Below are 15,399 nucleotides of genomic sequence, written 5' to 3'. Positions count from 1 at the left end.
ATGTTTTCCACACTACTCCCTTTAAGCTGGACTTGGAGGACAATTTCTCTCCCAGCCCTGGGAGAGAAATTGTCCTCTTTGAGGTTACTGTAAAGGAAAAAAATTCACTTGATGAGTAATCTCAGAAAAAACCTTATAATTTATCTATACTTTTATTTTATTTTTTTTTTGTTTCTGAATGCTTGATGAAAGACTTATTTGATGGTGTTTTTTTCGTGAGAAGGTAATTTTCCAAAAAGAAAATATGATGAAATAAACGCACATCATTTTATTCCACCGTACGTTTTAAAATGGCGTTTTTGCACCATTATATTCAGCATAAATTAAATTCAAAAAGGTTCCCGGTTTTTTTTTCTAATAACGTCGTTATGAAATTATTTGTAGTTATATATAATCATTCAAAAAAAAAATGCATATTTTTTTCTTTCTGTCGTCATAATTCGCTAATCAGTAATTTATACAAAAAAATCCGGGAACCTTTTGTGCATAATTTATTCAGGTTCCATTGCCGAAAATTTCAATGAGCCAATAGGAAGCTTTCGGAAAAAAAGAGATCACAAACGTAAAGGCATGTATGCGAAAATTTACTAACGAGATATTTGTTTTTAAAGAGTTTCGTTGGTGTGATGAAAATGTGTGAACGAGTATGCAGGAAAATGATAGAAGTGCGAACTTTTTCCCTATGCGTGCTCACATATTAATTATTAATAGACAATAGAAGTCAGGGTTACAAGAGACAGCTCATTTGCATACTCCTTAACTTTGACATTTTTTTAATGATTTTTTATACGATGGTGAAAGTAAACTATCTAAAAAATATTATTATGCATATAATTATACGGGATATGGATATCATGCATAATGTTTACAAAACATATGCTCATTTTGCACATATTTTCTCGAAGGTGTGAAGGATATAACAACTCTGAAAAGGCTTTTTTCAGAAAAAAAGGGATGTTCCAAATAATTTCGTGAAATATATAATATGTCATTCGAAAAATAATTTTTTTTCTATATGTCATGAATTTTTGGCAAAAAACCTAAAAAATAATTTGTTTTCTTTACAGTAACTTTAAGCTCTTTGCTCCTGATACTTTCCAATTAACAATTTCGTTTCCAGGACCATCTTTGTCCTAGGGTTTGTTGCCTGATGCCAAAGCCGCTGCGCCTACTTGACCGCAAACAAGTTTCTTCGCCGGCGTTCTCAGTGTCAAATAGGGAAGAAGCCCCTGGAGATGCGGTTGTCCCAAGGCTTCCCTTTGCTTTTGAGAAGACTCTCGCAACCACATATCAAGAGCAAATATAATTTTTGTAAACAAGAATGTCCGAGAAATTCATTTCGATCCAACACCCGCCCTATGCGCCTGGTTGCCTTTTTATCTTTTCGCCGTCCCGATACTTAAGGCTCTGGAAATGAAGTTTTCATTTCTATTTTTTTTTTAAAAAAAACCTTTTGTGCGGTTAACATTGGTATTTGGTTGTGGTATCTTTTAATTGCGACTTTTCGCATCGACAAGGGTCGTGCTGGAAATAATTCAAGAAATCATCGGAACTGTTGTGAAAAGGCCTTTTAAATATTTAGTAAATTTTTAACTAACAAAGTAAAGAAGAAAACAGAAGAAAAATAACAAGCATGTTGGGGATAAGGTTGTCAACTGCTGGGAGTGAGGTTGATCTACAGAATTTTCACATTCCGACTTCTCAGCAAATTTTAATATTCTCAAATCTAAACAAGGCCATTTTTTTCACATTTTACTACAAAAAAAAAATTGTTTCGTTAGTTTATTAATAGTTAATCAAAATCGCCTCGGTGGTTGGGATGAGGGAAAGCAAGTCTTATTAGAACCCCTCGCGGCTAACCATGGTAGAGAAATTTTGCAAATTCAAGACCTAAGAAGATTTTGAGTAGTAGTTTTTAAGAATACTATTTTTTATTTATTTCTATCTACATGTCATATTTCTTTACATATACACAAATATAAATAACAAAAATAATAAGATTAACAACATTGTACAATAGGTCTGTAGTTTATATCATCAGCTGAAGATAACAAACGAGCAATAAATACATGTATCTTTAGATTTAAGTGGTTTCTTAAACCTTTGTTTGTTCAAGCCTTCAACTTTGATTTGTTTCCATGGAAACGTCTTTTACTTCCACGTTTTCTCCGTCTAATTCAATGTATTGGTCCATATCGAGTAAATCTTCCAAAGCCAGCACTAGAAGTAAATAATCACATAACAAAAGAATAGTTAACGTCTGAAAAATTATTTCCTTAATGCAAGAAAGACTGTCAAATGTAAAAAACAGAACATTACTGCGCTGCGTAACAAATAAAGGCTTGTTTTTATTTGACTGCATTTAATGCGCACACGCGCTTTTTTGTTAGCGCATGCGCACTCAAACAATTTTAGATACTATTTGCCATGACAATTCTGCAGACCTACTATTGGCTTGTACAACAATCAAGCGTGCAAAAAGCCATTGAGAATTTGTACAAAGTTATGGCGCACGTGCATTTCCCACAAATTCGATATGAACACTACGAAATTTCCTTGTGGTTACAAATCTGATTTCAGGTTAATAATATCAACCCCCGATACGAAACTCATGTAACAGGGTTTCTTTCGCTCACTTGGACAGGAGAAATAAAAAATACTGCCAATCTATAGACATCTGTCATCATGTAGCCTATTATTTGACCACGCCCGCGAATAGTATCTCAGGGGTAACAAAATTAAAAGTCTTCTTCTAAAAAAACAAACAACTCATGCAATATATTCTTACCTTCGCTTTCGTTGACTGATGGTATTTTTCGATACATCTTTATCGAACCAACAAGAAGATGGATATAATTGCACTCCACCGCAGATCGCTTTTCAACCAAAGCTTTATCATTGGAACATAATATACACAACAACGACATGGCTTGTCGAAACGTTGACAATCGCTCTCTACAAAAACAGCACAGATGGAGAATTTCACTACACAGCGGCTAATTCGAACGCCGTTCGAAAAAATGGCTGATCGATAAGCCGCCCAATTCCATTCGTAAATGACCCACCGTAAAACTTCTAATTTGACGCGCGGTAAAAACAATTATTTTGACCAGCACGCGTAGGAAATTAGAAAATCAATTATAAAAAATATAGAACCTGGTTGCGCGTTAATAATCGGGGAAAATAAAAACATGCGCGGAAAATTAGAAGAATATTTAATGTTTTTCTAATAATTAATTTTTCTTTGAGAGAAAAGCAAGTTACATATTAATAAATAAAAAGTTAATCATTGGAGTTAAATAAAATACACAAGATTTGGTCACGCGAGTAAAAATTACAGGAAAATAAATTACGATTTTTGCCAAATATGGCCCTTGCGCGTTAATTAGAGGGCGCGTTTAATGAGACGTTTTACGGTAGCTGAAACAAAACTTACTTCGTTTGCTGAGGCGTTTCTGTTTCCACTGTTAGAAAAATCTTCTGTTGAAGAAATTTAAATTCGTCAAATAAAATAGTGATCATGCATTCTATAATCTAAAAAAAAAAACAAAAAAACATAAGACAAGCCGAGCTGACCAAAAATGTAGCTGAATCATAAAGACCTTGGCTTTTCTTGACCAAAAATGTTGCTGTTTTTAACTTTTTTCTCTCAATACTGATAAACTATGAACGCAAATTGACTGACGGGTTTCCGTTACAACCAGAATAAAAGAAAAAAGAAAGTCTACCTAGCAATGCTTGATATGGGGATATTTTCAAACTTAGTTGGGAGAAATACACCAAAGCAAAAGCGAGAGTTGAACAATTTTTTTCTTACTCACGAAGCCACTACACGCAGTAAGGTCTTCCACATTATACTTACTTCGTTTGAACACTGACATTCATTTTCCAATAGCAAATGTAGCGCTGTTGCTTGTTTTGAAGCGATGAAGGATGATAAAAAACACACCAGCTGAAAATATAAAAGCAGATCAAGTTTTTAAAAACTTTAAATCCCGCGAATTACTACACGACAATGCATCATAACAAGACAAAATGCTATTGTAAACATTAATAATTCAGGACTTATTTCTAAGGCCCCTGAAGAGTGATGATATTCTAGGTTTTTCAAGATCACCTACTATGATGGGAAAGTTTTAAGGGTCACTTGAGGTTATGATTTCAAGGTCTGATAGAAACCAATATTTAATAAACAAATTTTAAGTAAGATTTCAAAGAAAACGACTGACGACAGCGAGGAAGGATAAAAACTAATTCTCTTTCTTACTTCTCGAAACACTGCCAATAGTTTCGTGCACGTTCCTATCTCCATATTGATAATTGTGTTGTATATCACCAAAAGTGGACAATGCTCTAATGAAGAAAAAATGACAATAACACATAAGCCTAATAAACGAATCAACTAAGGCATAACAAAAAAACACAATAAGAAATGTAGAAGTAAAAAATATTATTCTTAATAACTCCAAAATCGTAGACTGTAGATTTTTTTTTGTATTATTTTGTATTATTTTATCGGGGATAATATTTCCTACTTTTACATTTCTTTTGTGCATTTTCGTCAGGTAAATCAAAGTTATCAAAAAAGTGAAGGGTATGTAGATATGAGATCGTACGTAACTCGAGCAACATACCCGTACAAGTACAAATCAATCCACTGACATCATCAAATTCAACACAATTTTGCAGCAAATGTAGTACGTCATGGATGCGATCAAGAGTTGTTGTGGAAAGATAATAGGAAGCTATTTGATCTGTTTTTAACTGTTTTAGAAGACTGAAAAATAAAAATAAAATTGGTTGAATAGTCACACTTAATTAACTGTGATTTCAGAATGTGGCTAATCAATGACGTCATACCATAAACAAACCATACAGAAAAGCACCAGATTTTTAGTCATTATTTCCGATATATATTATATATTACAATATTTGTGGCAGAGCAAAATAATATAACACTATATCTTTGCTTCTAGGTATCCTTGGCTTTTGATATTTTGTACACGAAAAACTTAAAATGACTCTACATCTGATCAGATTGGAGAATAAACCAATCAGCTCTCAAAATTTAGTTGTCATGGGAGATATGTTGGAATGGAAGTTCATTCTATTAACTATGCGTGATGTTTAAACACCCAGTTAAAAAAAACCCAGTGACTTTTGCCTTAACATCTAATTTCCAAAAATTAAAGAGGGTTTTAGAAAGATCCTCTCAACACAATAGAAATTTTTACAAACTAGTCCTATAAAATCCAGAGGAATTTGCCAATTGCCACTACAGTACAATCTTTTGCTCACAGACTAAAAGTCAGGTATTACAAAATAAATAGCACAATAATTGAGCTTCAATCACCTATCTGTCCCAAAAAATGCTTCAATTATAACACTTTTTTCACTGCTCTGTGAAGCCTTGTATAACCACCCCCTTAGTCAAAATTTCTATTTTGTAATATAGATAAACTACGATCTAACTCTAACATTAGCTTTACACTTAAAAAAACATGTCATCAGGTATATGTATCGTATCACGCAAAAGAATTGATGATAATCTTAGCATTAGTAATAGCCCAAGTAATTTAAAAAATCATTTTCAATTTGTTTGTTGTAGTGTGTAAAGAGAATTTATTTCGTACAACCTGTTAAAAAAATTGGAAAACTTATAACCAGTAGGTCAAGCAGATAATATATTTTTCTTACAATATATATATTACCCTAAGAGATTTACCAGTAATGTAAAAACAAAAAATGATAATATCTTACCATTCACATGCAGGCTCCATTGGACATGAAAATAATGATGCATAAAACAAAAATAATTGTTCGTCAAGTTGGGATATTCTAAACTAGGAAAAAATTAGATCTTGTTTACTGTAAAAAGAGATGACAGAGTAAATTATGGACAATAAAAAAACACGATCTATAAACAGAATGTATCTAGCTAAACTGAATACATTAATTACTGGCTAGCATGTAGTCTATTGAGGACAGTTCCTGTATAGTAAATCTTTAGATTACCCTCCCCCTGAAGTTAATAAGTTGTCTTATTCTAAAAACCGCAACTGAAATTCTTATTTCAGCTAATACCTGTTTAAACTGATCCACCAACTTCCATAATTGTATTGCACTTTCTAAATTATTGTGTTGATGATTTTTGTCAGATTTCACAGATAAATTGTGGAAGTCCTGCAAAATACAAAACAACTATTTTAACATATATATCCAATATTATTGGGCATACTGGAAAAGGAGGACTCTATAAGAGGATCAGGACCCAAAATACAAGGTAGTTCAGCAGGCCAAATTTTTTTCCTCTCACTTACATATTTATATTAGGTGCTAATGGCATGAAAAGCATTATCGGCGTTAAGGTGTTAGAAAATGCGTGTTAACAAATTTCACTCATACTACGTCAAGGATACAACACAGTTAACCCAATTAATATAGTGCCATAGTTGATAAATATGAGAAGAAAATCAGTATCATATTTACTTCTCCTGTTCCTAATCTTGCAACAGCAAATACGGCAATGAAACAAAAAATATTTGGTTAAAGAAAACAGACGAAATTATGGTATGGTAATTATGGTAAATTATGGTATTATTTTTACAAACTTGTACAAGGAATGTGCCCAATTGACAATTATTCTTTGTTTTTATCTTGGCATGCAAACAAACATCCATACCTCTGTTAGAATAGTGCTGCCAGAGGTGTATTTATAAAAGTATTCCTTTTTGTCTATTTCAATTTTCTTCATGTTCTAAAATATAACACAAGAAAGGGGTACACAATGGGGAAGTCTTTTCTAAAATTGATACACAACAAGAAGTTATGTGGCCTAAAACATGATATTGAAGTTGTAGAAGAATTAGAGAACTTTAATTTCCAGCTTATTTTAGAGAAAAAAATTGCACAGAGTGTAAAAATATAAAATAGGTTTCATTATGCCTGAACTCTATTATTCTATGAAAGAAAATTAACATTTTGATTATCATTTTCAGTACGCTTCTTTGTTTACTACCAACTTGCTTTTTATTTTGTTTATTGTGCCAAGTTTTTTCAAAAACAAAGTATTTTTTATCTCCAGACCACCAAGTTTAGCCTAAAAGCGTATGACAGTGACAAGAAATTTTTTTTTCGATTTCACTGCCATTTTTAGCATGCTTTTTTGTTTACTATGTCGATTTTTATTCAAAACAAAAACAAGCAGCTAGGGCACATGCTATAATAAATAAAAGTGATCTTACTATGACAGCGGGAGCCTGTTTTAACAAATAAACAAGGTATTATTTTCACATCACAATAAATATTTGCAACTGTATCTGACCTTTTGATGGTGTTCAGAGTTTCTTCCCTGTTCTTGTAAAAACTCCAAACCATAAAGCAGATGTTTTCGAACTGCTGCAGATAAACAACAAACTTCGTGTAAAATCATCAAAGCTTTTAAACCATGTTCATAAGATTGCTCACAAAATAAACAAGAATTGTGACTCTTATCATCCTCAATTTGATTAATTTTATTTGACTGTAAACTCCCTGATTTCCATTTTAAAAGCAAACATTGCATATCATTGATGTGTTTGTTTACTTTGCTAACAAAATCACCAATAAAGTAGATATCGTTTTCAATTATGTCTAAGGACTGCTGCAAAGATCTATAGAAGTCAAAGTCCTGTGTTTCATAACATGGGGCAGAATGCGAGCAAGTAAAGTCTATACCTTCAGTTTTTACAATTTTACTTTCAGCATGTTTAATAATTTCGTTACTCCACGTGGACATTTTATAATTAGAATCTATTCGTTTCCTTAATAGTTTACATTTTTTAATCTTCTGGGCTTTTGGCCTAGCAAGTCTGGAAATATTGGGTTCTGTTTTTATTTCTTTGGATGGTAAATCTTTGTGAAAACCACTGCCCAAAGAGTTTTTATTGTTGGGTGTTCTTTTTGGAGATTGTTTGAGATGAACAGTTTTTTTTTGTTTCTCTAATGCATTTTGGATTTCTCGTTCCTTAAACTCAAGTTGTGTTTTAAGTCTATCAACTTCACGAAAAAGGTTTTTTTCCTTCTCAGTCTGCTGTGTTTTTAGATCGTTCTCAAGTCTGTTAATCATTTCTCTATGCTTTCTCTCCTCCTCAGTTAACTTTCTCATTGAATCACGTAGAATTTTTATTTCCCCATCTTTTGAGTGAAATTTTCGTTCAGTTTCAGCTAGTTTGTTTTTATATTCTTTTACTTGGTCTTGTGCTTCCAATAGCTTTCTCTGCTGCAGTGTATGAACATTTTTGTTGCCCAAGGAAAATTCTTTAGTGGGGGTCACGTCTTTTTCAGTTCTTGATTTTGTGGAAAATGTAATCCCATTCTTATTTGGCTGCAAAGACAAATTATTTAAATTTTCGGATGATGAATTTGAAGGAAGGATGGGTTTTCGTTTAGGAATTTTAAGGGACAATGTAGAGTTTGCAGTTTGACTATCAGAAAATGGATTATACTGCCTCACTTTATTCACCTTTGGACCATCAATGAGAATAGGCTGTGCCTTCGTAAACCCATTTTTCTTTACTTGTTGAGATGCTGCTATTTCTATTTGGTCAATTTCATCTGCTGCTTGAGTAAAGTCAAAGTCATCGTCCATCAATTCAAAAAGAAAATCATCATTTTTATTTTGTTTTTTCACGACCTCCTCGTTGTTTTCAGTCAGTTTTATCTTTTTATTCGGTTGAGAGGTGAAAGTGTTAAAATCATCAGGAAAGTCTGGTTGTGGTACACTCGATACAGATTCCTTCTTTTTCGGAACAATAGCATTGTATATAAATCTCTTTTTCTTGTACGGATAATTCATATCATACAATGTTGTTTCTGCTTTTTTTAGCCTGAAAATATACATTTTAAGATTTTAATATAAAATTATGATCAAACAAAGTTGGATCATTATTTGGCAAATGCAACTATTGGTTGTTTTACTTACTTTACAAAATAATTTGAGATAAAAAATTTCTTAGCATTGTAAAGAAAAATAATGGCAATGAATTCTAAGGAAAATTAAGCCCAAGAATCAACTGCTTATTTTATGGGCTTTGAACACATATTTTTATGAAAGTTATTTTAATTAATTTACTGACTGACCCAAAATTTTGGTGTTTACAGCCCATGGAATGATACTTTAATTGCATTTACCCTTAAAAATAATTTGCACCTTGGAATCTATTTGACGATAAAAAACCTACCATGCAATACCAAATAATGCCTAAACATTCAACTATTTCTGCTATGTTTATGATAGACAATTGGCCAATCAAAGCCGATTTTCTGTTTTGTGCATAAAGTTGAAAACTGCAGATATGAAATACAAGAACATGCGAACCTTTTAATAACAAAGACAAACAGTGCTAGGCATATTTTTAAAGAAGATCAAGGGAATTGGCAAACAAACTTAAACAAGATTTGTGAGATAAACCAATTTGAATTTGATTTTTTCTACTTAGTCCATCAACTCCCGAAACGATGGTAATATAACCAATAAAAACAGAAAAACCAACTCATTATTTAGCCTAATAAACATTTGTACGACTCAAATTGTGATGAGGTATAGATGTCTATAAACACAAAACCTTAGAAATTCTTTAGTAAAATCAACATAAGGTCCAAACCTTGCTGATGTAAATTAAGTCACAATAAAGAGCTTTTTTAAAGATCAGTTAGCACTGAAGCAAATAACCTCTATTCACCCATCGTGCCATGAAAACAATTAAACTTGACCAGAAATGGGAGGTTGTACTGCAACACAGTTAAAAAGAAGAAGTGAAAATTCTAAGCTAGCTTTGCGATAACTACAATGTCAACAAAATAAGTATTATAAAAAATGGGTAAACCTTTAATTCTGTCCAAACTGAAAAAAATTATGAATGCTGTTAGAACTATCTTTCAATTTACATCCCAAATTTTTATAAAAACGAGATTCTACATTCGCAAACTTTTTATGTGTAAATTCCCCTACATTATTCTTTGACATTGCATTTTTATATTTATCTTTCCATGAAATGCTTTATTCCAATTAAAAAAAGGCAAATGTGAATAGATTATTTCCTTTAGTAGAGTTGACCTTATAAATGTGGATGTAGAAAACACTATAGATTAAAAGAATAACAACTGTTTTTCTAAAAAGTATCACCATCTCAGTTGTATAATAATACAAGCAAGATCTCAACTCTGCAAAATGATATTTTTCTAGTCCACAAAATGATTGAAATAAATATCACACAGTCATTCTATTGTTTATTGAGCATACAAGTAGACAGATCATCACCAGTTAGGTTGACCAGGGGGGCGCATTCCTGGTGGTGGTCCTCCCATCATTCCTGGTGGTGGAGGCCCACCACGACCATACTGTTGTGGAGGTCCAGCCATTTGGGGTGCCATTATTTGTTGTGATGGGCCACCGACTCCTCTTACTGGCCCAGCTAAACCAGCTGGTGCACCAGCAGCAGGAGCTGGCATTCCACGACCTGCAGCCCTACCTGCACCTGGTCCAGGACCTGCAGTTGCAGCAGGCGTTTTATTTCGGTCCTCTTTAGAGGGAGGTGCTTCAACAGTCATGGATACTAAGTGTTCACCACGCAACAAAACTAAACCCAATGCACGCTTTTCCTCCTTTTCTTTCTCGCCAGCTTTGCTATTCTTCAATTTGATTTTCCGAAATTCATCACAGTCACCAAGAATAAGATTCATGTGTTTATCAAATGCTAAAAATGTTCCAATGAAAGTCCTGCCATCTTGAAGTTGACATCTCATACGGAAGTTGATGTGCTGCAACATCTTGGCGCTTTTACCTAACTGTGGCATGTTTGCAGTATATTTAGGACCAAATACTATTATGTGATATGCAACACCTAAATAGAACAAAATTGTAATTTTTTTACAGGAAAAGCACTCAGATGGAAATCAATCTTAGCTTTTTTATTATTTACAGTAAAAAATAACCGAAATATATAAAAAAAGCAAGATAAAATAGATAAAAAATTATGTAATAAAATATGCATTTATAAACTTATTCTATTTATTCAGGTTGCTCGTCAAGTCTTAATTATTGTAACCTTAGGCGAGTGATTTATTGCTTGCAAGTTATTTTCTTATTGATAGGCTTGCAGTTGATTTAAACCCTTAAAATAATCATAAGTAACATAACTGGAAATTAAAAATGGGATTCTTAAAAAAAAAAAGGTGTTTTCCAACATAAAAATCCAACAACGCATTTTTTTCTTAAAAAAAGAATGTAATAGCATATTTTAGACAAGACTGTGCTAAACGAAAGGACATAATTTTGATAACCTATAGTTCCCAGTATTTTTGACAATGGAACTTTCTCATACTCAAAGACCTTACAGTTTCATTAACAAAGAAAAACTTTTAAACTGAAATGTGTACTTAAGTATCAAGTGGGAGGTAAAAAATATAAAGTGGAAGTCTCCCATCAAAATCAGGAAAGTTGGCATGTCTGAATGTCCAGTAAAATTTTCTTTATTTGGTCTTTTGTTTAATTTTAATTTGGCATCTGTAAACAGTACGGCACTTGACTCAAAATATAGGGGCAATTATCTGATTGAGTGAGCTATCCCCAATTAAGCAAAACTTACGCCAAAATTTGGTGAGTACTTTTCTTTGAAAAAATTGTTTTGGTAAATACCAAGCTGCTGGTCTATCTATATTGTTACAAAAAGCAAGGAAATAAAATAATCCCTGGGAATAGTTGTGTTACATACACACAAACAAAAATTTGATGTTGGTGTAATTGTGAATGGTTATTGTTCATGTGAGGATTGACTGTTAACATTTATTCTACATTTAACCAAGCTCTGCAGTTATTGGCTAAATGATTGTTTTTAAGGGGTCTTTCATACTTATGTTGCCATCCATAACATTGTTTAGATTTTAATATCAAAACCACCCTCCCACTGTCACATAATATCTTTGGTGGCACAAGCAAAAGATGTTTACCATACTTTGCTGGACTAAAATTTAATTGGCTAATTACACTCTGGATTGGCTAATTACACTCTAAGAATAGACCATAAATGGTCTATTCTTAGAGTGTAATTAGCAATAAATTAGCAATTTAGCAAATAAATTTACGCTATGCGTAGCCATCCTGAAAGATTTTGCAAGAGATTTAGACCATCTTTAGACATAACTGACCGTAAAACAAAGGACACATTACAAAACACATGCCTTCTTTAATTAAAACAAACTAAACACTATATCTTCAGAGGCTGCAAAAAAAATTGGGTCATTGAAAGTAGGATTGATAATGTTTTTAAGCACGGTGAAGGAATAACATTTGAATCTACTGTATATTTGTAATCATTAATTAAATACAAAACAAACCAATAATATTATGAAACTAGACTGGCTGGAGTAACAGTTTTGGTCAGCACATGTATTTCACAGATCTATTTGGTAAATTGCGTCACATACTTTTTTATGCAAGAGAAAATTTAGAGAATTTCGCATTTTTGAATTCTGTTTGATCTGTTTTGTGATTTTGACGATAAACCCAATTTGTAAATAGAAGTTTTTACATACTATTAGAACAAAAATTACATCGTTAAAAATCACTTTTCTATCATAAGAAAAACACTTTATCTTGGCAAAACTTTCCAATTTCAGAGATTTCTTTTTAATTTGTAGATTCGCGAAAATTTATCCAAAAAATTTCTCCGAATAAAGTAGTTAAATTAACTGTATATTTGTTTTCCACTGATAAAAATCGAAAGAGAAAGTAATTGCAAAAAAACCCACGTGCGCTACTTTAGGCAGCGTGTTTACGAGTTTTTAAATAGATATTTACTTTGCTTCTCTTGATCTGATATTTACACTGCTTTCTCAGTTTTAAAACAAAGATGGAAAACAAAACAGCTATCTTCAGTTTCTCTTGTGCTGCATGTGCCTTATTTTTGTTATACATAGATGAATTATAGCTGAAAAAGGATTATTGCATCTAGGTTGAGGCATTATTTGTTTTTTTTATTATATCAAAGCTTAATTGGGTGATTTTTATGATTTCCAAGGCAAAAGTAAGCTAGGGACTCGTATTTCTACGTTGTTTGTTTACATTCTTTACTGTCTTCTTTCATGGGCATGTGTATTACGTAATGTTATGATATGCATGCGCAGTATTTTTTTGAAACTGTGAGCCGGTGTATTGATGCCTTCTAATTTATTTGAATTAATTTACTTTTATCAATGCCTTTGGGTGAAAAGGGCCAATAAATTTGTTTCACCTAGTGTCCCCAGCTTTTCTCCTTAGTACGAGATCTTTCCCCGATCGGGTGACTGTCCTCCGATCGGGGTAAATCACCCGATGGATCTAGTAAAGGTTCAGGTAAGTCTCCCCCTGCTGATGCTAATGATGATTTCTTGAGTTGGATTGACTACATGGTGTATATTTTCAGTCTAGGTTGCACATGTTAAGCCTCTGAAGCTCATTTTAGTTGTCTTAAAGACATGTGCTTGGAGTTAGTTTAGTAAGAAGGCAGTATAACAAGCTATAAAAAGAAATATGTGCCTATTTTTATCATATCTGACACAAAGTATAGTAGAGAAATATTGATATCTTTAACATAGCTAGCTAGCTGTCTCTAGAGCTTAAGGTGACTAGGTGCTAGGCAAAAACTAAGTTTTTCCCAAGCACCTTCAGTTTGTTTATGTATTTAGCTAGCTAAAAATTTACCGCCAGTTATGACTCACTCAAACGGGTGGTCGTGAAATATTGCCGCCAGTGCCAACTCACTCGATCGAATGGTTTACTAAATCGGGGGTCACTCACCAGCTGAAAGAGCTTACCGCCGATAATGTAAATAAATAAATTCATCTTAGCCAAATAAATTCATCATGAACTTATTACACTATTGTATCCTAATTTGTGGTTACCCCTGACTGCTTATCACTTTGTCAACTCAACATGTGAGGGGGGGGGGGATAATGTGTTTGATGTTATAAATGGCAGGCTGACATAGTGGAAAAGTGGTGTCGTCAGGGAAAAAATCAAATCAGTTCAAATTACTTTAGCTAGCTATATTCTTAAGAAATCATTGCTTCAAATATGAAATACCTAAATTTAGAATTTTTCAATCCCCTCCCCCTCACTTTCCAATTTGCGAGGCACACCGAAATTATAAGGTGCGACCAAGCAAAAAGAGAAGAGGAGCAAAAGATTCTTTTAGCTATACAGGATTTATAAGAACAATGAAATCTTATAAAGAAATTGTTTACAAAAGTAAGAGAATAAAATAAGTAAATATATAATGCTTTACATGTCTACATAAGCAAAAAACAACAGAGACCATGGAAAATATAAAGCAAAACCAAATAAATGTCAACTTTAAAAACGATACACATGCGTCTTCTGACAATCCGCGCCATTATTTCTTTCTTTGCCGGTTCCGATATGCCAAGGTGCTTGCACAATTTAGTCACCAGGCCAAAAAAGCGGCGCAATTTTTTTATGAGCGTAATGCGTTTTAAACCATAACATTGACATAATACCAGAAATTTTTGCCAGGCAATCAAAATAACGGAGTATGGTTAGCAAGAAACAAAACTTTTACTTTTTCATTCTACTTCGGTTTGTCTTTTCAGTGTTTATACTAGTAATGAAGGTTTATCGTTCCTCGAACATTGTATTTTAGAAGACAAAGTCTTTCAGGAGATAATTCGTCCTTTCCCCTTCGCCGAAGACGGGAGAACTATCATGGTTGAAATGACAAATCTTTAATAATATTATTCCAATGTTTTTCTTTTAACGTCACTACGAATCTTAAATGCCTTATAATTTAGAAAGTCTGCGAAGTTCTACTTTACGTCACACATTGAAATATATGACGTCAAATTAACTTTTTTTGTTGTTAGAAATTTTCTGACTTCAAAGACGGACGAAAAAGTGTTACATAAACTAATTATTTTCGAAAGCTTTTGTTATTATCGTGAAATTGAAAAGGTTAGTTTCCAAAACGGAGTAAGTTTATCTTTCTTGAGATGTGCACCTTGTTTGTTTATTTATATTTCCGTTTCATTGTTTGATTTATATTTTACGTGATTAGCCCCAACTGTGTACAGTGATATACCCCGTGTCAATTGTTTTTCAGCAGGCAGCACAAATGTGGTTTTAATGTATTTAAAGCTCTCATTTGAGTTACAAAAACTTTTAATTTTTGCCAAATTTCTGTCTTATTTCTGCCAATGGTGTTATGTGGATTCGTACCCATTCTCGAATCCAGAGCTTATTGAGATAAACCACGAAATATGTTTCATCTCAGAGAGCTCTGGGGACGAGAACAGGATTAAACCCTCGATCTCTTGGACATGACTCAAATGCTCTATCGATTGAGCTGTCGATCCCGGTTGTGCACG

General features: G+C 32.9%; 2 protein-coding genes across 2 annotated transcripts; both read right to left on the bottom strand.

The window, feature by feature from the left end:
- Positions 1 to 1,922: 1,922 nt before the first annotated feature.
- LOC130657672 (uncharacterized) lies at positions 1,923 to 9,246 on the bottom strand. Its single transcript, XM_057460680.1, has 10 exons — positions 7,325 to 9,246; positions 6,683 to 6,757; positions 6,085 to 6,183; positions 5,761 to 5,843; positions 4,635 to 4,777; positions 4,268 to 4,353; positions 3,863 to 3,952; positions 3,437 to 3,534; positions 2,789 to 2,955; positions 1,923 to 2,220 (listed from the first exon to the last, which is right to left on the bottom strand). The coding sequence occupies exons 1-10, from the start codon at positions 8,879 to 8,881 to the stop codon at positions 2,120 to 2,122; spliced, it is 2,499 nt and encodes an 832-aa protein (XP_057316663.1). The 5' UTR covers positions 8,882 to 9,246; the 3' UTR covers positions 1,923 to 2,119.
- Positions 9,247 to 10,128: 882 nt separating this feature from the next.
- LOC130657680 (small nuclear ribonucleoprotein-associated protein B'-like) lies at positions 10,129 to 10,914 on the bottom strand. Its single transcript, XM_057460690.1, has one exon. The coding sequence runs from the start codon at positions 10,834 to 10,836 to the stop codon at positions 10,297 to 10,299; it is 540 nt and encodes a 179-aa protein (XP_057316673.1). The 5' UTR covers positions 10,837 to 10,914; the 3' UTR covers positions 10,129 to 10,296.
- Between the last annotated feature and the right edge of the window lie 4,485 nt (positions 10,915 to 15,399).

Source organism: Hydractinia symbiolongicarpus, chromosome 9, assembly GCF_029227915.1.
Source record: "Hydractinia symbiolongicarpus strain clone_291-10 chromosome 9, HSymV2.1, whole genome shotgun sequence".
In the NCBI taxonomy this organism is placed as follows: domain Eukaryota; kingdom Metazoa; phylum Cnidaria; class Hydrozoa; order Anthoathecata; family Hydractiniidae; genus Hydractinia; species Hydractinia symbiolongicarpus.
The sequence above is the reverse complement of the archived record's forward strand: the minus strand, read 5'-3'. Positions and strand labels throughout refer to the sequence as shown.